This window comes from Odocoileus virginianus, chromosome 30, assembly GCF_023699985.2.
Source record: "Odocoileus virginianus isolate 20LAN1187 ecotype Illinois chromosome 30, Ovbor_1.2, whole genome shotgun sequence".
In the NCBI taxonomy this organism is placed as follows: domain Eukaryota; kingdom Metazoa; phylum Chordata; class Mammalia; order Artiodactyla; family Cervidae; genus Odocoileus; species Odocoileus virginianus.
The window spans coordinates 14,660,375-14,683,293 of NC_069703.1; the positions used below are offsets into that span (position 1 = coordinate 14,660,375).

General features: G+C 37.3%; 1 protein-coding gene across 1 annotated transcript in view; it reads left to right on the forward strand.

Moving 5' to 3' along the window:
• CPS1 (carbamoyl-phosphate synthase 1) overlaps window positions 1-22,919 on the forward strand; it is a 143,912-nt gene that overhangs the window by 24,489 nt on the left and 96,504 nt on the right. Inside the window, exons 2-11 of the mRNA XM_070458598.1 lie at window positions 3,185-3,294; window positions 6,548-6,692; window positions 7,418-7,507; window positions 12,590-12,646; window positions 15,384-15,476; window positions 18,301-18,390; window positions 19,981-20,109; window positions 20,671-20,777; window positions 21,650-21,788; window positions 22,407-22,484. Of these exons, the coding sequence (XP_070314699.1) occupies window positions 3,185-3,294; window positions 6,548-6,692; window positions 7,418-7,507; window positions 12,590-12,646; window positions 15,384-15,476; window positions 18,301-18,390; window positions 19,981-20,109; window positions 20,671-20,777; window positions 21,650-21,788; window positions 22,407-22,484 (1,038 nt within the window). The remainder of the gene's footprint in view (window positions 1-3,184; window positions 3,295-6,547; window positions 6,693-7,417; window positions 7,508-12,589; window positions 12,647-15,383; window positions 15,477-18,300; window positions 18,391-19,980; window positions 20,110-20,670; window positions 20,778-21,649; window positions 21,789-22,406; window positions 22,485-22,919) is intronic.

Consider the following 22,919-nt stretch of genomic DNA (forward strand, 5'->3'; position numbering starts at 1 on the left):
AGATGGTATCAGGTGGATCAAAGAATTTGAAATTCTTATTGGAGAAAAGGAGCAGTTCAGTTCAGTTGCTCAGTCATGTCTGACTCTGTGACCCCATGGACTGCAGCAGGCCAGGCTTGCCTGTCCATCACCAACTCCCAGAGCCTACTCAAACTCATGTCCATCGAGTTGGTAATACCACCCAACCATCTCATCATCTGTCGTCCCCTTCACCTCCTGCCTTTAATCTTTCCCAGCAACAGGGTCTTTTCAAATGAGTCAGTTCTTCACATCAGGTGGCCAAAGTATTGGAGTTTCAGCTTCAGCATCAGTCTTTCCAATGAATATTCAAGACTGATTTCCTTTAGAAAGGATTGGTTGGATCTCCTTGCAGTCAAAGGGACTCTCAAGAGTCTTCTCCAACACCACAGCTCAAAAGCATCAATTCTTTGGTGCTCAGCTTTCTTTATAGTCCAACCTTCATATTCATACATGACTACTGGAAAAACCATAGCTCTGACTAGATGGACCTTTGTTGGCAGATAAGAGGATAAAGAAAAGCAAAGGGAAAAATATAAACAGAGGTATTATTTTAGGCAGGTACAACTGAGTACAGTAGATAAATTGGCATATATGACAACTGAAATTTTCAGTTCATGTGCCAAGTTTTGCCAACTAAGTACAGTTATTTTAGGTTCTAAGAAAGTTAAATATTATTTTAAAAAAATATCAGGAGGTAAATGTTTCCTGATTTACCTCCATTTTATGAAAGCATTTGGCTACACATGACTTCCTCAAGAACAGAAAATAATACTTTCAGTAGAAATCAGTTTTTGACAGTGTATTTCCATGACTTGAAACGAAGATTTTCATCTGCTGAAATACATCAGAGATACCGAGGACATTTTCCCAATAAATTTACCCCTACCGAGAACCACCACCTTAGACATTTGATTAACTTGTAGTATTCTTTGGAAATGAACTGAACAATATCACTTTTGCTTCCTGAAATCATCAGCCTCTGTCCTGAATTACAAATAAAGAATGGTTGATAAATTAAAATGTAAAATAAGAAAATCATATTATTAGAAGTGACATGCAAAGATGATTTCCCAGATAGAAACAGAATTCAGACTGAGTAACTATGTGTTAAGCCAGTGTCAGTTAGGGAAGTCTTGTTATCATGCATTAATTACATTAATTAATTACATACATTAATTACTTATTGTGCTTTCCTCTGTGCTAATTTCAAAAACTTTTTAGTTTAGTGGCTGAGAAGGTAAATCATGACTATTTAAAGGTAATGTCAAGCTTGAGATCTTGAACACTGGTTCCAAGGTTGTAGATATAAAACTTTGCCTCAAAGATTATTTGATAAATTAGGTGAAGGATAACATACTTTTGGTTAACTCTGCTCATGGAGACTCATACACACACTGATACAAACACATATAAAATGTGCCAGATAGCACTTTGTCCAACTTTCTGAAATGAACTTGTGTATTTTGCAACTAAAGGAGGCATTGTATTTCTAAAGAGAAGTTTACAACAGAAAAATAATGAGGTTTTACCATTTTAACACTTGAAAAGCTGAGTACACTTTGTTAAACTAGAAGAACATAGAAACAGAGGTCTAGAAATCATGTATTGTGTTCCTGTTGTATACCAAGGTTGGTGTGTGTGTATGTGTGTGTGGTAAGGCTGGAGGTGAGTGGTAGGACAGAAAAGGATTCGACACCATAGGATCCAGAGCTAAAAATGTGAGGAAAGGAAAGGAGAGAATTAGTGTATTTCTATCTTTGATGGCTGCATTTCACCCTTGAAGAGAGAATAGCATCGTGATCGTCCTTACTTAAGTGATTTCAACTCATGGCCAAATTTGTTTCATTCATATCTCTATTCATTCCCCCAACTTCTGATTACTTGAAGAAATCTCAGATGTGATACTAGTCTATCCTTAAGTATTTCAGTATATATCTTAAAAAATGAAAATTCTTAAAAATATAATCATAATGCCATTCTCTGTCTTAAAAATTACACTGAATACAATAAAATATCAATTTAGTCTCAAATTTACTTAATTATGGCTGAGATGTTTTCCTTTATAATTTACTTTTAATAAAATCAAAATGTTGGGAGCTTCCCTGGTGGCTCAGTGGTAAAGAATCCATCTGCCAATGCAGAAGACACGACTTCAATCTCTGGCCTGGGAAGATCCCACGTGTTGTGGAGCAACGAAGCCCATGGGCCACTACTGAGCCTGGGCTCTGGATCGGGGGAGCTGCAACTTCTGAGCCTGTGTGTTATAACTCCAAAGCCTGAGTGCCCTAGAGACTGTGCTCCACAAGAGAAACCCCCACAGTGAGAGGCCCAGGCACCACAATGAAGATAGCTCCTGTGGCTAAGTTGTGTCTGAACTCTTTTGAGACCCCATGGACTGCAGCCCACCAGGCTCCTCTGCCCATGGGATTCTCCAGGCAAGAATAGTGGAGTGGGTTGCCATTTTTGAACTTGCATCTCCTGCATTGGCAGGCAGATTCTTTACTACTGAGCTACCAGGGAAGCATCCTGGATATAATTAATTCTACTAGAAAGCAAAATGTGATGTATTTTCAGATGTTCCACAGTGCTTGCTTTTGCATCAGTATTCATAGAACAGTAAAGTTTTAGTTTCTTTATGATCCTAAAGCTCAGGGAAGGGGCAGCACTTGAGATAAGTTCATCAAACGCAAGAGATCTGTGGATTATAGTTTGATAGAAAACCTTGAATATCCCTTCTAGTTCTAAGCCTCAGAATACTGAAGAGCTATATGGTACAATTCACAGTGTTATTTCTCTTAAGTTATACTTGAGCAAAGCTAGGGAATACCAAGAGGGAAAAGACAGACACATAGCATTTCAGCTAAATTGAAGTATTTCTGGGTTATCAATAATTCTGCAAGTGCACTGAGGATAGACAAAGTATTGATATGCTTCAGTTCCTCTTTCAAGCAAAACAAAACAGCTGCCAGTGAGAAGAGCCATACATTTGAAGAAAAGTGGTCAGTAATAGGATATCAACTTCGAATCTAGAGAGTATGGTTTTTATCAAATATACTGTGCATCTATTTAATACATTTGCATGTTGTAATTTTGGATTTTTTTTTTCAGCTAGTTGTGCTTTATATTTTGTATTCTACTAAGATTCACACATCTGTTTCTTTAGGCACAGACAGCACATATTGTCCTGGAAGATGGAACTAAGATGAAAGGTTACTCCTTTGGCCATCCATCCTCTGTTGCTGGTGAAGTGGTTTTTAATACTGGCCTGGCAGGGTGAGTAATGCTTCTCTTCCAAGACTTTCTTCTTCTTTGATATAGAGGAATAGCTGGATGATATGGTGGGAAGTTGAAATCATCGAATCATCATTATCACACTACACCTTATCCTGAAGTTGCCTTGCGCTTGTACACAGCTTGAAACTTGGACACCAACTCCTCCCTGTGGCTGTAGATGAAAGAGAATACAGACACTGGTGTTCCCCTAGTAAAAAAGAACAAAGTTAATTCTAGAAACTTAGGGTACAAAGACACAAGTTATGTTGATATTACCGAGTAGCTTCTGAAAGGCAAGGGATCAGCACCAATCTGGTTTAAGGTGAAAATTGAAGCAAGGAAAAGGGTGGATAGTGCACTCTAGTGCCACTCCATTAGTGAAGTGAAGAATCAGCTTTGCACTTCTAATATGAACTACTTTAAGAAGCTAAGGGGCTTCTCAGGTGGTGGTAGTGGTAAAGAACGTGCCTGCTAATGCAGGAGACATAAGAGACGCTGGTTCAATCTCTGGGTTGGGAAGATCCCCTTGAGGAGGGCATGGCAACCCACTTCAGTATTCTTGCCTGGAGAATCCCATGGACAGAGGAACCTAGTGGGCTATATTCTATAGGGTCACGAAGAATGGGACACGACTGAAGCAACTTAGCACACACACAAAGAGCTTAGAAAGTCTTTAGCTATTTTGTAATTTTGCACTCTATTAAGAAAGGTGAGATAAGAGATATTTATTATCTTAAGGTAATCCATGGGAGACCTGGTACATAGATCTGATATTTTCAAAATTTATCAAGTGAGACTGAATTTAGTATTTAAGATCTGCTAATATACATACATCACTGAAGGTAAGAGTTGCTACAGAAATTATGCAGCTGCTTTTATCTAGCCAATAAATGTTCACCTGGCAACCAGGAGGCCGAAGTTCTGGTCTCAGTGCTAATGGTAACTGATAATGTGACATTGTGAAAATCACTCAGGCTTTCTAAGTCTTACTTTCCATATGTAAAGAGTGAGGGAATTGGATCAGCTAGTAATTTATAGCTGGGGATTTAAAAATTATGTCTTAAAAAATTAGGTGGTTTCAAAGGTATCCATTAGAGATTCAAAAGACTAAACTGTAAAATAGCTGATGAATTCTTTAGGGAAATTCAGTTAACCTTACCTTATAAAGACAAGGAGGCATTGGGTTAACTGATATTGAAGATACTGATTGACCAAGCTTCCATTATATCATTAATGTACATTCTTCACTAAACTCTTAGTTCCCTGTTTGAAATAAAGAATATTAGATGATTTTTAAAATAGTTCCACTGGTGAGAACATTAAATTACAGAGTATGAAAACTGTTTGCAAAGTTTTGCTTCACCAGGCAATTATTTAAGCCTTTCGACAGCACTAATTACTAGCTGTGTTAATATACCTGCCAACAAACAACTGTTTAATATAGATCAGAATGATGGAGGGCACTAGAGTTTTCTTCTCTGTGATAGATTACGGGTAATAAATCTTGTCACATCACAAAAGTCAAACAGGACCTGATGGATTAATTTGCTTCCAACACTGCAGTTCTCTAAGACAAGCTGTATTTATTCATTTACTGGAGAGAGCATTGTAAGCTTATGTTTAAAAGGAGCAGCCGGTTCTTTTATGGAAAGAAAGAAGAAAGGAAGTAAAATTAAATTAATTAAAGGCTTTTTTTTTCATGTAGAAAAAGGCATTCATTAATAAGGTTAGTCCACAGATCCTATTTTCCATTGAGAAATGCTGCTTTCCTTCATTGGGTGGCTCACCCAGTAAGGTGGTTGATAATTAAGGGAGTTATTTTGTTTTTCATCTGCAAGAAACACATTTATATATTGTGTAAGCCTTGGTTTAAAAAATTATTAGTTCCTGACAGGTCAGAGGCATTTGAGAAATTAGCTGATGGGGGTGTGGGTATGTGTAAATATCACAGCACCTTTGTCACCTAAGAGTTTGCTGAGCTGAGAGACAATTCTGTTGACAAGGGAGTTCTGGGAGGAGTTAGTCTGGGTGGGGGTAGAAGAATTCATGTTGACTGCTGCCAGAGCTGAACTTCATTGGTTTTGAGGTTGTCATTCTGTCCCCCTCAGCACCTAAATTCACTTTCAATAGTAATCTATAAGAAAGATTAGGTTTAACTCATTCTGTGGGAAGTAAAAATGTAGGAGAGTGGAAAAAATCTCATTGCAGTGTATTTCAAAATATGGAATAGCTATAGATAGATCTTGAATAATATTTCATATTATTAAGAATAAACATTTTATATGTAATTTTATTTATATATAAAACAGAAAGAAGAATACATGCATTCTTATTTTTTCCCTCCTTATACTTTAAAATAAAGCCCTCTGTATTTACTTTTAATTCCATATCCTTACTTTAAAATAGTTACTTGGAATCTTTTAATTTAGAAGACAGAAATGCTTTTGATCAATTTTTGTGGCATTCATTTTATTCTATTAAAAAATCAAACATATACTATCAATAATAACTTGATAATTATCAAATGTATACCTCTCTATAACTAAAGTATTTTAAAATAAATATTATTGATTTTTTCATAAAAAATAATGTTTAAAATATTCAATAAATTTTAACAAACATATATGCCCAGACAGCCACCATTGATGTAATCAGTATGTTCTCCAGTATGCTAAAAGATAAAAAGACTTTTCAACTTTTGACAGTTAATATTTTGGCAAAACTGTCATCCATCAGTAGTAAATATCAGTTTGGACTCACTCATATCTGGTACTTGGGGAATCTTTGGGAATTAAAATACCTGCAAACAGTAAATAGAGCAATTTTGGGATAGGGGACACACGCGCACCCATGGCTGATTCATGCTAATGTATGGCAAAAACCACTACAATATTGTGAAGTAATTAGCCTACAATTAAAATAAATAGATTAACTTAAAAGATTAATATCTTATGAAGAATTTTTCAAGGTATTAAAAATTTAAGAAACTGAGGGAATAGAAAATTAAATAAGAATATGCCATAGTACTTAACAGTCTTTTCATATCAGTAATATCATGGGATATGTTTCCATATTTTACTGTAAAATTTCCCTAAGTTTGGCAAAATCTAGAGACAAGCTTGTAAGATTTTGTTCTCATGTTCTTTAATTTTCAAGGGTCAAATAAATCAGATTATGTATACAGAATCAGAATAAATTAGATCAAGTATACAAATCAAGAATTTGTTGGTAATTTTTTGGTATCTTTACTCAGGTATGCGGAAGCTCTTACTGACCCTGCTTACAAGGGGCAGATTCTTACCATGGCCAATCCTATTGTTGGGAATGGTGGAGTGCCTGACACTGCTGCGCTGGATGAACTGGGACTCAGCAAATATTTGGAATCTGATGGAATTAAGGTAGTACCAGTGATGACTATTTAAAAAGTATAGTTGATTTATTTTAAGAACCTAGGCTGGACAAAGTTTCGGCCTCTGTCCTGTAGTAAAAATAATTAAATTTATAGTCTCAATCTCATTCCTAGGTATATGAGAATAAGTTTTAGCATTCTGAATTTCATTTCTCAGGGCACTTTGTATTCATTCTTAATGCTGTGGATGAAATGTGACTTCATTTGGAAAAATGTTGTTATGAGTTCAGATAACAGCAATGCTACAAGAATTTGTGTTGAATCAGTTTTTAAAAGGATTTTAACAATCAACTCTGTATCAGTTATTTATCTTTTAAATCTTACTCTCTATGGGAGATAAATAAAAGATAACTTGTATGCCAGCCTAAAAGTAAAAGTAAATACAATGAAAATTTCCTATTCAATGTAAATTTGGTTACTATCATGGGGATATAAACCATATAAACTATTCAAAAATGTATACAGGGTGCTGAGAAGGGAGATCTAGTTTAGCCTCCTGATTTGGCAAACCAGGTAAGACTGTCCCCCACATGAAAATTAAGGTAGTGACTATATATCTTAAAAAAATTTTTTTTAAATCATATTTTGTTCTTCAAGTCTCCAAAATTTTGAGCATTTTATTGGTAGGTAATAAAAAATCTGAGCTGACTCAAGTTACAAGAGTTGGATAGCATTTTGTGATCACTTTCCAAAACTGACTGCCTGTCTTCCTAGGTTGCAGGTTTGCTGGTGCTAAATTATAGTGATGACTACCACCACTGGCTGGCTACCAAGAGTCTAGGACAGTGGCTACGAGAAGAAAAGGTGAGAAATATCCAGCAGCCAGCATCACCTAAGGATGATTGGTGGGGTCCTGGCAAGTTGGGAAGGTGTATGTAATTGCAAAGGGCCAAACAGATGAGGCAGATCACACACTTTGGGATCCTTTTGTTTCAGAGTACTTCCTTCTGTTACTACAGGCTGAATGTCCAGAACTCATTCTTTAAACAGAGGAACTTATCAGTTCAGTTCAATTCAGTTGCTCAGTCGTGTCCGACTCTTTGCAACTCCATGGACTGCAGCACACCAGGCTTGCCTGTCCATCATCAACTCCAAAGCCTAATCAAACTCATGTCCACTGAGTCAGTGATGCCATCCAACCATCTCATCCTCTGTCATCCCCTTCTCCTCCTGCCTTCAATCTTTCCCAGCATCAGAATCTTTTCCAACGAGTCAGTTCTTTGCATCAGGTGGCCAGAGTATTGGAGTTTCAGCTTCAGCATCAGTCCTTCCAATGAATATTCAGAACTGATTTCCTTTAGGGTGGACTGTTTGGATCTCCTTGCAGTCCAAGGGACTCTCAAGACTTTTCTCCAACACCACAGTTCAAAAGCAACAATTCTTCGGTGTTCGGCTTTCTTTTCAGTCCAACTCTCACATCCATACACGACCACTGGAAAAACCATAGCTTTGAGTAGATGGACCTTGACTAAGTAATGTCTCTGCTTTTTAGTATGCTGTCTAGGTTGGTCATAACTTTTCTTTCAAGGAGCAAGCATCTTTTAATTTCGTGGCTGCAGTCACCATCTGCAGTGATTTTGGAGCCCAAAATAATAAAGTCTCTCACTGTTTCCACTGTTTCCCCATCTATTTGCCATGAAATGATGGGAACAGATGCCATGATCTTAGTTTTCTGAATGTTGAGTTTTAAGCCAACTTTTTCACTCTCCTCTTTCACTTTCATCAAGAGGTTCTTTGGTTCTTTTTTGTTTTCTGCCATAAGGGTGGTGTCATCTGCATATCTGAGGCTATTGATTCCAGCTTGTGCTTCATCCAGCCCAGCATTTTGCATGATGTATTCTGCATATAAGTTATATAAGCAGGGTGACAATATACAACCTTGACATACTCCTTTCCCTATTTGGAACCATTCTGTTGTTCCATGTCCAGTTCTAACGGTTGCTTCTTGACCTGCGTACAGATTTCTCAGGAGGTATGTCAGGTGGTCTGGTGTTTCCATCTCTTTAAGAAGTTTTCCACAGTTTGTTGTGATCCACAATGTCAAAGGCTTTGGCGTAGTAAATAAAGCAGAAGTAGATGTTTTTCTGAAATTCTCTTGCTTTTTCGATCATCCAGCGGATGTTAGCCATTTGATCTCTGGTTTCTCTGCCTTTTCTACATCCAGCTTGAACATCTGGAAGTTCACGGTTCACGTACTGTTGAAGCCTGGTTTGCAGAATTTTGAGCATTACTTTGCTAGCGTGTGAGATTATATTTTCAGTTTATCCACTAGGTGGCACTCATACATGCTTGGTGAAAGTGAAAGTCGCCGAGTCGTGTCCAACTCTGTGCGACCCCCATCGACTATATAGTCCATGGAATTCTCCAGGCCAGAATACTGGAGTGATTAGCCTTTCCCTTCTCCAGGGGATCTTCCCAACCCAGGGATTGAACCCAGGTCTCCAGAATTGCAGGTGATTCTTTAGCAGCTGAACCACAAGGGAAGCTGAAGAATACTGGAGTGGGTAGCCTATCCCTTCTCCAGGAGATCTTCCTCACCCAGAAATCAAAGTGAGGTCTCCTGCATTGCAGGCAGATTCTTTACCAGCTGAGCTACCAGGGAAGCCTTTCTCAATCTTCAAAGGGGTTAGAGAAAATTTTAGAATTCTCTGTAGTCTGGAACAACTTAACTACTCCTTCCCCTTTTAACCAGGATCTAGATATGTAACTTATGCCATAGATTCTAGTACCAACTCAGTCATTAACTAGCTGTGTGACCTTGCTCTGGTCATGCAATCATACCATACTTTCTTAATTTTAGTTATTAATGAGTGTGAACAAACAGATTGCCATCAAGTCTTTTTGGGCTTAAAGGTTATGACTCAATGACATAATTGGATATCATCTCATTTGTAGTAATAAGTGAAAAAAGTTACTAACTTTACCTTGCATGCTAAGTCGCTTCAGTCATATCTGACTCTTTGCAACCCAATGGACTGTAGCCCACCAGGTTCCTCTCTCCATGGGATTCTACAGGCAAGAATACTGGAGTGGGTTTCCATGCCCTCCTGCAGGAAGTCTTCCCCACCCAGGGATCGAACCCACATCTCTTATGTCTCCTGCATTGGCAGACAGGTTCTTTACCACTAGTGCCACCTGGGAAACCCTATATCTGCCTTTCTTTGAATATTATTTTCTAATCAAATAAGAGTATTCTCCTGGGGTGAATGTCAGACATACTTAGAATAATTAGAGTTAATGGACCTGCTATATTATACTTCATTTCTACCATTATAATAGCTGCTTTTTCTTAAGTTGCTATTGGGCCTGTAATTGACAGAATATTAACCTGAAAAAATTCTGACACTCCAATGAGCATCTACCACATGTGTATGCTTAGATGCTCAGTCATGTCCGATTCTTTGTGACCCTATGCACTGTAGCCCGCCAGGCTCCTCTGTCCATGGGATTCTCCAGGCAAGAATACTGGAATGGGGTGCCATTCCCTTCTCCAGGGGATTTTCCCAACCCAGGGATCGAACCCAGATCTCCTGCATTGCAGGCAGTTTTTTTAACCATCTGAACCACCAGAGAAACCCAAACATCTACTAACTGGGGCTCAATGGTGCCTCCTCCTAACAACAACAAAAAAAATATTGACCTTAGTTTCCTGGATATCACTACTGCTAAATGTTAAAAGAGATAATAAAGCATCTGTATGATCTCCCAGGTCTTTTCTAATTTCTTTCAATCATTGTCTGAATTTACCTCTTTGTAGTTGTCATTAATGTTTCCTTCATGTTATATCGGCCCCTGATATTATAGCTGCTTTGTGTCAGAATTAATAGTTTAAGTATAACCCACGGTTTTTTAGCTTGTTTTAAAAATGTGCCTTGAGTCTTCTTCCATAATCATAGACACATAGAGTAGAACAGGGTCTAAAATTATAGCCAGTTTACCTCCTTCTATGGATGGGTGAGGGAAGGCACCTTGCTCATACATCACTCAAATAATTGACTGAAGAAAAAAGAACTAGAATCTGTTTCCTCATTCTTAACTCTGCTCTTTCCCCTTTTATCTATGGGGAATATGTTCTAAGACCCCCTGTGGATGCCTGAAACTGTGGATAGTACCAAATCCTATATATAATAATATGGCAGAAAGTGAAGAAGAACTAAAGAGCCTCTTGATGAAAGTGAAAGAAGAGAGTGAAAAACTTGGCTTAAAACTCAACATTCAGAAAACTAACTTCATGGCAAATAGATAGGGAAACAATGGAAACAGTGAGAGATTTTATTTTGGGGGGCTCCAAAATCACTGCAGACGGTGACTGCAACCATGAAATTAAAAGAGGCTTGCTCCTTGGAAGAAAAGTTATGTTCAACCTAGACAGTATATTAAAAAGCAGAGTCATTACTTTGCCAACAAAGGTCTGTCTACTCAAAGCTATGGTTTTTCCAGTAGTCACGTATGGATGAGAGTTGGACTATAAAGAAAGCTGATCACCGAATAATTGATTCTTTTGAACTGTGGTGTTGGTGAAGACTCTTGAGAGTCCCTTGGACTGCAAGGAGATTAAACCATTAACCCTAAAGGAAATCAGTCCCGAATATTCATTGAAAGGGCTGATGCTGAAGCTGAAACTCCAATACTTTGGCCACCTGATGCAAAGAACTGATTCATTGGAAAAGACCCTGATGCTGGGAAAGATTAAAAGTGGGAGGAGAAGGGGATGACAGAGGATGAGATGGTTGGATGGCATCACTGACTCGAGGGACATGAGTTTGATTAAGCTCCAGGAGTTGGTGGTAGACAGGGAAGCCTGCGTGCTGCAGTCTGCAGGGTCTCAACGAGTTGGACACGACTGAGCGACTGAACTGAACTGATATATATGCTAATGCCGTATTTTTTCTTGTATACACATACCTATGACAAAGTTCGATTTATAAATTAGGCACAGTAAAGGAATATCTGAATTTCCAGCATCACTACTCTTGTGCTTTGGAGCTAGTACAAAGAAAAATAGAGCTCTTTGAACTCAGCACTGAGATATTGCAGCCATAAACCTGGTAATTCAGTTGGCTACTAAATGACTCAAAGTGGGATTCATTGGACAAAGCGGTGGTTCACACACACTATTCAGAATGGTACACAATTGAAACCTTATGAATTGTTTATTTATGAAATTTTCCATTTAAAAAAATATTCTTAGACTATTGGCAATAGCAGGTAACTGAAACCACAGAAAGCAAAACTGGATACGAGGGATAGATACCACACCTTATCTAATCTAGTCAAAGAAACTAAATCAAGTGGAGGTGTTGCCTGATTGACTAATAGACTAGGCAAAATTTAACAGAGGTGCTTGTTAAGAAAACTCTGGGGGGTGGTGAAGGACAGGGAAGCCTGATGTTCTGCAGTCCACAGGGTCACAAAGAGTTGGCCACACCTGAGTGGCTGGACAACTAGAACAACCTCCAGGTAAACCCCCTGATTGCCTCCTATGTGCCAGAAGCATGGCTTTGCATATAATTTATGTAATTTTGCTTATGAAGTTCACTTCACAAATTCTGTTATTTTAAAATATACCTATTATATATAAAATTTTCTTATGTGTTTAACATCCTGGATTAAAAGCAATAGAACTGTAGTAGAAGATTGATGTTCCAAATTTCTCATTTTTCATTCTGAGGAATGGTCTGGGTATTAAGAGTCCTGTGCCCAACAAGAACAGCAATTTACCTTGTTCTCACAACACAGTCACGCTAGATCAGAGAAAAGAAGGAGTAGGGAAATTATTTACTGCTCAAGTAGATAGATGATGTTAAGTTGGCAACTTGAAAACACTAAGCTGGACCTAATTTCCTCCAATTTTACTGTCACTACATTTTTTTTTTTCCTCCACAGGTCCCTGCCATTTATGGAGTGGATACAAGAATGCTGACTAAAATAATTAGAGATAAGGTATTGTAATCATATTTAGCCAAATCTATGTTTATATATATGTTTATGTATACATAGATACATATATATGTATATATACATGTATACATATGTATGTATATATGAATACATATACACACATGCATATATACACATACATACATATGTATGTATATATGTATACATGTATACATACATATATATGTATGTTTTTTCTCAGTGCCCAGGGAACACATTGGTATGTAAAAGAACAAATCCAGCCCATTTCTGTCATTTGGGTCTCTGTCATCCTGTTTTACTTTTTCAAAGTTATTTGATGTAACTTTCAAGACTGAATACTTGATTGGGATGTTTGTTCATGAATGGTTTTGAGATTAATTCCCTCAGCAGTAGCTAACTGAGTGCCCACTCTATGCTCATCATCCCAAGTAAAGTCTTGGTGATTCAGCTCATGTGACAGGGCTAGTGAAACAAGTGGAGAAGGTAACTAGATGCGTAAGAATTTTGCCTAAATTGAATACCTACCTGCTGAAAAATGCAAACCACGAAGTGTACAGCACTAGGGCTGTTATCTGTTTAGTCCTTTTGAAGGAGTTTGTGAAATTTGTGAGTGTATTAAATGATGTGCTATGTGCTACCTCTAGTCTTTCTTAAAATTGTTCCAGTGACCAAGATGAAGGTAAGTTTGTCTATTGCGTTTCTATCTGCTTGCTGAAATATTTGACCCTTCCTCTGAGAATGTCTCATCACCGTCTGCTTCCTTCTCCTTGTAATAAGAGGTGGACACTTTTTTCTTACATGAAACCTTCATATCCCAGACCACAAAGAAACTTTATCTCATGAATGTTAACTAAATACCCTAAATGCCATTAGAGGTTTCTTATTATATTCTATGTATTTTCTTGAAAAAGAAAGGAAGATACAGTTTCAAAGTGAAAAAGGTTCTCCAAGAAAATCTGTTGTAGTTTCCTTATTAGAATATATATGGACTCAGGATCTCTGTAAACAGAAAGAAAGCTTTAAAAATAAGAACATGGCCACATACTAAAGACCAGAAGGAAGACAGAGAGAATGTTTGCAGTCCTTCTACTCTACCTCTGATTTCATTCCCTCCTCCATGATTTTCTTGAGAATAAATGTTCTAGATTATTTATGCAGATTATACATCCCAGGTGGACTTTTGCATTTTCTTAGCCCAATGATGTTGTGGGAGCAGTAAACAGTGATGAGAGTGCCAGGTGGGAGGGGGAATAAAATTGGGAAATTCAATCCAAGCTGTAGAATTGGCAGATTGGATACAATATAGACAGGCTTAGTAATTTGGGAAAATATAAAACCGGATTATGTTTTTCATGTGATATATTAGTTTAAGGTGAACCTTGCTTTTGTCAATGGAGTAGAAAATGGCAACTCACTCCAGTATTCTTGTCTGGAAAAATTCCATGGACAGAGGACACTGGCGGACTGCAGTCCCTGGAGTCTCAAAAAGTCGGACATGACTGAGCACTGCTTTTATCAGAGGTAGTTAGGTTTTCAAAATCTGGCTGAATAGATTAGCAAGACAAAATAGTAGTACTGCCTACTATATTTGATTATGAGTAATATGGGTTCATATTAAAAATGTATGTTCTCTGAGTCTTAGGTTGAAGAGTAAGGGTGTTTTTCATTCAGCATGCTTTAAGTAAAAGGGAATAAGAACTGAAAACCAAATTTCAAAATTAGGGATCCATAAATATAGTCAAGGAATTCTGTGATTTGGACTATAAAAGTAAGTGGAGACCACCATGAAACTTAATAATCCACTATGGAAGTGAAAGGTGGTTTTCACTGTCTTCCCCAGAGTTTGAGATGGTACTCTGGTTGCAATAATCACACTGAAATGACCATCTGGATGAGGTGCTAGCATCAACTCACTCCCAAGTTACTTCTTCTCCTAAGAAATATGTTTCAGAAGGAGATAAAGACTTTCTTCTACTACCTTCAGTGCAACAATTTCCTTGGAGACAAGCAGATCAGTAAATTATTTTGATCTCCTCCCCCCTCAATAAAGTCTTCGTTACAAAACATAATATGCCATTTTTTTAAATCTTTTCCCCTCTCAATAAAGTCTTCATTACTAAACATAACATACCATTTGTCTAAACAGGTCAAACTAGATTTACTAACAAATAAGCTAATCTCAGGATAGCAAAGAATAATATGAAAATATTTGCTATGTTCTGGCTAGCAAGGCTAATTTGTGAAGTTCAAGCCCTTCTTAGCATATATAAAAAATGAAACTTTCATTGCCATTTCTCAAAGTTTGTGACTTATACAACATTTCACATTTTTTTGGGGGGTGTAAATTTTACTGTTTAAAAACATTTCCATTCTTTTTCAATTTTCAGCAAGTTTTAGATTTCTTTTTCTCAATCTATTATCTTGCACATCTCCAACAAAATAGTTTTAGGTCATAAGTACACTAAATACTCTGATTTGTATACTTTCTGGCAATCCAAATTCTGTTATCCTTTGACTTTGCTTACCCCAGGTGACTATCTCAGTCCTAAAAGAAGTAATTTTACTTTTGAGCATGTTTTCCAAAATGTACCATGCAAACTGCTTCATCTTTTCAAGTTGAGAAGATGATCTGCTGGTGGTTATGAGTAGTTATAAAGACATCTAAATATTGGAGCAGCTGTATAAGTTACTGTGAATTTATCCTGCCAGCACCTGCGTCATTGCCCCCTGTTAACTGTCTAATTTTTTAATTTGATAGGGTACCATGCTTGGGAAGATTGAATTTGAAGGTCAGTCTGTGGATTTTGTGGATCCAAATAAGCAAAATTTGATTGCCGAGGTTTCAACCAAGGTGAGAGCTTTTCCTTCATATTTTGTGGTTTTATTTTATTCCCTTTAGATCTTCCTATTCTGTAATACCAAAATCTACATTTAAGCAAAAATCATCTTCCACAAGCATCAGAATTGAAGGGAAAATGGTTATACATTGATATATTGCAAAAGCAGTGCGTTTAAAGTTAGCAACTTCTACTTATAGGGAACTTGCATGGCTTGATTTAGAGTCTGTTTACTATTATTTTAATTTTTCTTATTTCTTTTTGTGGTTCCTTCACTCAAGACTTTAAAATGTCAAATACAAGGGCCATTCAATTGCCAGATAGGTACAGTGACAATCAGTAGTCAGAGCTAATGGTCTGCCAGAGAGTTGAGAGCAGTTTATAGAATTCAGACACAATATTGTAATGAGAATCTGAGGTTATTTTGTGCAGGGAAAAGAATTCCTGTGCACACCAAAAATTTAATGTATTATACCTCACTTCAAAAATTAGTGTTCCTCATGACGGCTGTACCACTCCAAAATGAGATATGTATATTGTATATTTATAAGAAAGCATAAAATACATCTAAGTATTCTACAAAATCAATACCTGTGTTGATATTGATTAAAGTTGTTAGTCTCTTGGGCTATAGTTTCTGTTCTTGGGGACCATAGAGTTTGGTGGGGTATGCAAACAAGCTATCATCATGGAGCAAAGACAATAATAAATGCTGTCTTTGGAATGTGCACAAGGCATCGTAAGGTCATGTGTGGGGAAACATCCAGTTAAAGAGGTAGATTAGGGGAGTCCCTGCAGAGGATTCAGGCTTGTCCTGAGACATAAAGAGTAAGTCAGTAGATGGAGAGCTTTGTTTTAGGCAGAGGAAATGGCATGTGTTGAAAGGCACAGAGGTGTGAAACAATATGGTGTGTTTGAAAAGTTATGCTTAATTCGGTGTGTCTGACCAACAGGTTCACAAATACAGCTGTTCACATTTGGCTAAAGTTGAGTGGAGATGGAGATGGACAGGGCTAGAGCTAGAGGGTTTAGTATTATTGACTCAATGAATCAACTGAACTCCAAAATCAGCAGCATTTTGGAGCAAAATAAACAGGGATAAAGAGCAAGTAACTAGAAAGTTATTGCAGTTAATTCAGACAAAAGTCATGAAAGCTCAGACTGACCAGCAATAGCAGGAAAATAGACAGCAAGATGGTTTAGACAAACAGGAGAAAGAAGGTGGCTTAGACAAAAATGGGGCTTCCCAGGTGATGCTAGTGGTAAAGAGCCTGCTTGACAATGCAGGAGACGTAAGAGATGTGGGTTTGATCCCTAGGTCGGGAAGATTCCCTGGAGGAGAGCATGGCAACCCACTCCAGTATTCTTGCCTAGAGAATCCCATGGACAGAGAAGCTTGGCAGGCTACAGTCCATAGGGTCGCACAGAGTTGGACACAATTGAAGCGACTTAGCATGCACCTAAACAAACAGGAGATAGAGATTTCAACACACTTCCCTATGAGGACTTCCCTGGTGTCTCAGACTGTAAAGCGTCTGCCTACAATGCTGGAGACCCAAGTTCAATTCTTGGGTTGGGAAAATCTCCTGGAGAAGGAAACGGCAACCCACTCCAGTATTCTTGCCTGGAAAATCCCAAGGACGGAGGAGCCTACAGTTCGTGGGGTTGCAGAGAGTTGGACACGACTGAGTGACTTCACTTCACTTCACTTCATTTCACTTCACTTCACTTCACTTCCCTATGAAGAGATGAGACACAGTGTGATAGAGGGCTATTTTTATAGAATTTTATTAGAGTTTAGAACTAACTTGGGGTAGCATTTTCTGAATGTGAGAAGCACTGGCCTGGAGAAAGTCACCTTAAAAAAATTCTATGGTCAAATAAGGTTGAAAAACACTGCATAATGTATTTCTCTCTTGGAGAGTCCTAGCAAATTCATGTATTCCTGTTTCTGTGAGGTCTTGCTTACTCATGTCATTCTGTATGGAGGGTATATGGTGCGTTTGTGAAGAGACCAGGTTGCAAATTTCATCTAAAACTTTTACGAAACTTCAAAATCATCCTAAATTCAGAATGTGTTTGCTGACTCTTGAAGCTGGAACCAGTGAAGGCACCCAGCTCTCTAGGCTTTCTCTCTCTCTATTTCTATTATTTCTTCCTTTATGACTTTGGGGAACTGCTTCTTGGGTAAATGCCTGTGAAAATGGATCTGACTCCAAGCAGTGCTTAAAACATACATAATGATTATGATATGCTCTGGGATCCTTTTATGAAGTCTACCATTTAAATGCAAATGATTGCACAGTAACCTAAAGGGACCAGTGGTCTACTCTAGTTTAGCAATTCCTCTGACTCAGACTGATTTTATCCATTAGCCCCACTTCCTAAACCTAATGCACAATAGCACTCCCTCATCCAAACTTCATTGCAAGTTGAGGATCAAGAGGTGTTTAAAGCCATGATGTATCTATTATTACATCTGTTAGTGCTGAATCAGGCAATAATACTTGGAAATTCCATTGCTACTGGTGGTTAATGAGGCAAAACATGGGAAAAAATATTTGTTAATTATGGAAGCAACCAATTTCTTAGGGATAATTGTTATTACTGTAATCAACATTTTATATCAAACAGCAAAATACTTTGTTCTCATGAACAAGATAGAGTTTGTGGCATTTGCTATGTCTTTCTTACAAACTGATTGTTAACTGCCAACCACTCCCTAGTAGTTAGCTATCAATCTGTTACTAAGTGCAGAGCATCCTGAGATGTGTTTATGATATTGGTGTGTTGCTCATAGCTGGACCTTCCCTCTGACTCTGGTTTTTAAAATGGCAGGATGTCAAGGTGTACGGCAAAGGAAATCCTGTGAAAGTGGTAGCTGTAGACTGTGGGATAAAAAACAATGTGATCCGCTTATTAGTAAAGGTAAGTAATTTGTTCCATCTCAAGGATGGGGGTGTGTAATACTGATCATTAGTATTAATCTGATTTTCTCTGTTTCAGAGAAAGCTTGTATACTTTCTCAGCATGTCAGATGATATAGTCTCGCAGCCTTTGGTCTGTGAGATAATACATTTATCCCTGTTAAAATTAGAGATGTAGATTGCTATTAAAAATCTTTGTGGTTAGTGGCAACAAAATTGGACAGCATATACATAGATGCTTTGGTTTCCTTGAAATAAATCTTGACTTTTTCATAAAAAAATAAAAATAAAAAAATAAAAACCAAAAATGTTCAAAGCCTACAACACACAGAAGAAAATGATGACTGTTCTTTTCACTTACTAATTGATATTTTGATACATGGCACAAGCACTGATTAATTTTATTAACAAAAATGTGCATGGACTCTTAAACAGTAGATGCTGTAGATGGCTTAGCCATATGACCCTCTTATTTTATCATTTTAAGCCATTTTGTCCATCTACCAATTGCAAGTGTCTGCATCTCGTTGCCTCAGGGCTCTCTTGGGTTGGTTGGAGGCTGCTGGCAGGCAGGAAATGATATAGAATTAATGATCCCTGGAGAAGCCCCAATCAATGACAGTGTCAATTCCCCAGTTCCTTTGCCACACGAGTGTTTTTAGGTGAATATTCTATACTGGCTCTCAGAGTTCCCCAGTGAGCTGAAGCTCTATTTGTGCATTGTGGTGTCTGATTGATAATGCATACTTTATTAGGGTCTTTCACCATGTTGCTTGCTATTAGTATTTCTTGGAAACTTCTCCAAAGAAACTTCTCTCTCAAATTCTTGTCTTGCTAAATGCTTCTAGCAAAACAATCAAAGCCATCTTCCATCCACTTTTGTATAGAAAAGTTCTAATTTTTCTATTAGAATACAGATATGAAAAAACCCAGGAAAGAAGGTGAATTAAAATTTGGGAAGATAAAAAAATAAGGAATTGAAAAAGGGGAGAGGTGGACCAAAATAAATATTGGAGGAAATGGGTTCACCTTCTGTTTTGCCACTCCCTTTCCTGGAGTAAGTGAAGATAACCTGCGTTCTTGTGTGCCCAGTCAGGAAGCCTTTAGGTTGCAACCTCCTGAAGTGAGAGGAAGTATGGGAAAGTGCATTATCTATTTTTTCCGAATCAAAACTTAAATGCTATTTTTTCCACATTTTATTGTAGGGTCCCTTTATACCCCACAAAATATGTCACCCTAAAGAATTTATGCTTAGCATTATTTATTTGAATCATGTACTCTGTTTCCCTTCCCTTTAGGGAATAATTAGCCAAGAGAAGGATAAGCACTTTGGCAAAGAAGATATTATTAAATTGACCATTCTATTTTAAAAAGTTTTTTCTTTTTCTTTTTTTGATGTGGGCCATTTTTAAATCTTTATTGAATTTGTTACAAAATTGCTCCTGTTGTTTATGTTCTGTTTTTTTGGCCATGAGGATCTTAGCTCCCCAACCAAGGACTGAGCCCATACTCCCTGCATTGGCAGGTGAAGTCTTAACCATTGGACCGCCAGGGAAGTCCCCAACTGACCATTCGTGTGTTTCTTTTCCAGCGAGGGGCAGAAGTGCATGTAGTGCCTTGGAATCATGATTTCACCAAGATGGAGTATGATGGGCTTTTAATTGCTGGAGGGCCTGGCAACCCAGCTCTTGCACAACCACTAATTCAGAATGTCAAAAAGGTATAGTGAACCTGGAGAGTGTGTCTGTGTGTGAACTGGAGGGAGTCTGTTCTGTAATATACTTTATTTATACAAGAATATTTTTAGTACTTCTGTTTGTGACTTTGCCGGTAATGTCAGCACAGATAGTATATGGGGGGAACAAGCCAGGAGAGAGTTCTACAGGAGAAAGAGCAAAGACTGTCAGGCAGAGTAGCTGGGATTGTGTCTGTGAGTGTTGAGAACTGGAGTTCAATTTCCAAATGTGTTGTCTGAACAATTGTAAAATGATAACGTGTCACTCACCATGACCTTGGGACCTATAAGACTTTCACGTTTCTAGAGAAATATTAAACTAGATTTAATTTAGTCTGGATGTTGAGTACATTCTATTGAATTTTAATGCTTTCCAATTGTCAGTCCTGTCCTTATTCATAACCTAACTTTTTATTCAATTACTATTTTCTTTACCTTATAAATTAAGGGGGAAAAAGATGCATTATTTTACTTTTTCAGAGGTTGTATTTTTTTTTTTTTTTGGACCTGATCTTTTGGATTAATAACCTTTTTTTCTTAATTTAGATCTTAGAAAGTGATCGCAAGGAACCATTGTTTGGAATCAGCACAGGAAACTTAATAACAGGATTGGCTGCTGGTGCCGAAGTCTACAAGATGTCCATGGCCAACAGGTAAGGCAGTTATACTTCTGTTTACATGTCAGACTGGCTCTGAAATACTGTTAGTAACTAAACCAAAAAGGCTTAGAGAACTTACATACCATTTTCTTCATAATAAATAGATAACCACACTATTACATGGTTCACAGTTGTCTGACTACCTGATACCATTTTTATCACATTTTGGAAAGGCAGTCTTCTCTAACGATAACTTTGTCACAATTTAAAGTTATTTTCCTTTCCTTGACATAAATTGAAGCTATAATACTCAATCAAATACTATTCCAAAGGAAATTTTTTTGGATTTTAAGCTTGATTTCAGAGCACTGACAATATTATGAAACTAGTGTAACTCAAGAACCCAGAAATCTTCAGATCCTATTGGTTTTACTTCCTTACCCTAAATGATGTTAATTTGTTCAACATGGAACTTTCTCTCCCAGTCCACCCTCCACATGAAGTATAATTCAAAATGATTCAGGACTGAGGAGTAACCTCTTTATTATCCCCCAAGTACTCTCCTATAGCTTAAAATTACTGTAGCAACCTTGAAAGAAATTGCTTATATTTGTCTGTCTTTAAGCTAGTAAGCATATCTTAACTTTCGGTTATGAGTGCAATTCCCCTTTTATAAAACCGATCATATAAGTTTAATAGACCTGATATTTAACACACAACAAAGCTTCCTGAATTGATTTAAAAAAAATTTGCTAAAATTATTGGGATTAACAATCTGTGATTATTCTCAAGGAGTAATTTTTCACTGAGCAATTGAAATTTTGAATTTTAATAGGCTTTACTTGCTCTCTATTTTACATCTAATGCACTTATGTTATTTTCTTTGCTTTTCCTTTTCTATATTCTTTTTCACGTCTTCTATCCAGAGGGCAGAATCAACCTGTTTTGAATATCACAAACAGACAGGCTTTCATTACTGCTCAGAATCACGGCTATGCCCTGGACAGCACCCTTCCTGCTGGCTGGAAACCACTTTTTGTGAACGTTAATGATCAAACAAATGAGGTAAGTGAGTGAAGAGAAATTCAAGAGTTTTAGTACTCTGTTTTGCAAATACCTTTCTCTTATTTACGTGGACTTTTCTAGGCTATGTATGTGGAATAATTCTTGTTATAGATTATTTTCCATAGCCCTCTGCTTTTTAAAAAAGTCATTTCTTATTCTCTTGCCAGTTGACTCATTAAAGATCCACAATTTGAGTGGTTAATCAATGACTGTGTTACACATTCATTGCTAATGGGTGATTGGTGGAAGGAGATTTGTTTGGGACCAGTCTAGGCAGGTCTCTGCATCTCAGCACTGAAGTAGCCTTTAAGAAACCTTTGGGGAAGTAATTTAGGAGTTGGAGAAAAGAAGAGGATTTGAGTTGATTCTGATCAGAGCCTAGAGGGGCCTGAAATGTTATAGAACAAGCTAGTTTTTTGTTTTTTTTTCTAAATAGGGGAACCACATCAGTTGAGTCTTTATTGGTCTATTTTTATTAGTACTGTTTATTTTTAGAACATTCTCAAACTTTCAACTTAGTTTTGAAAATTTGAACGTCCTTGTCCACTGGTTCATACCTATTCCTGGTTGACATTCACTGTTACTGTATGAATTTCTTCCAATTTCTTATTCCTTTAGGGGATTATGCACGAGAGCAAGCCCTTCTTTGGTGTGCAGTTCCACCCAGAAGTCGGCCCAGGGCCAACAGACACCGAGGTATGTCAGAAAGATGAGGTCTATTACATATTAACATTCTTTACAATCAGAAATATATGAAAAATTGAGAAACCAAAATAACTACCTAGGTGGTCTCGGTACAGAACATTCTTAAAAAGAGTGCTTTGATAATGCCTGTGTTGTTTGAAAAATTTCCCCATGATTATAATGGAGGAAACTTCAATCTTTTTAAAAATTTGAAGTCCAAAAGCCCTTAAGAAACTAATGCAATGTGATTTTTATTTAAATGATTATCATTTTAATATATTTAGTTCTGAAATTTACAATTGTTGCACTATGCAAATGAATTCCCTCTTGCTCTCTGGTTCTCATAACTGAAATGAAATTTTAATCCCCCATCTGTGACTTCACAAAAATCCCTAGGCAACTGGCTGTGTAGCCATAAAAGGAAAATAAACAGCAACAGGAGCAAGA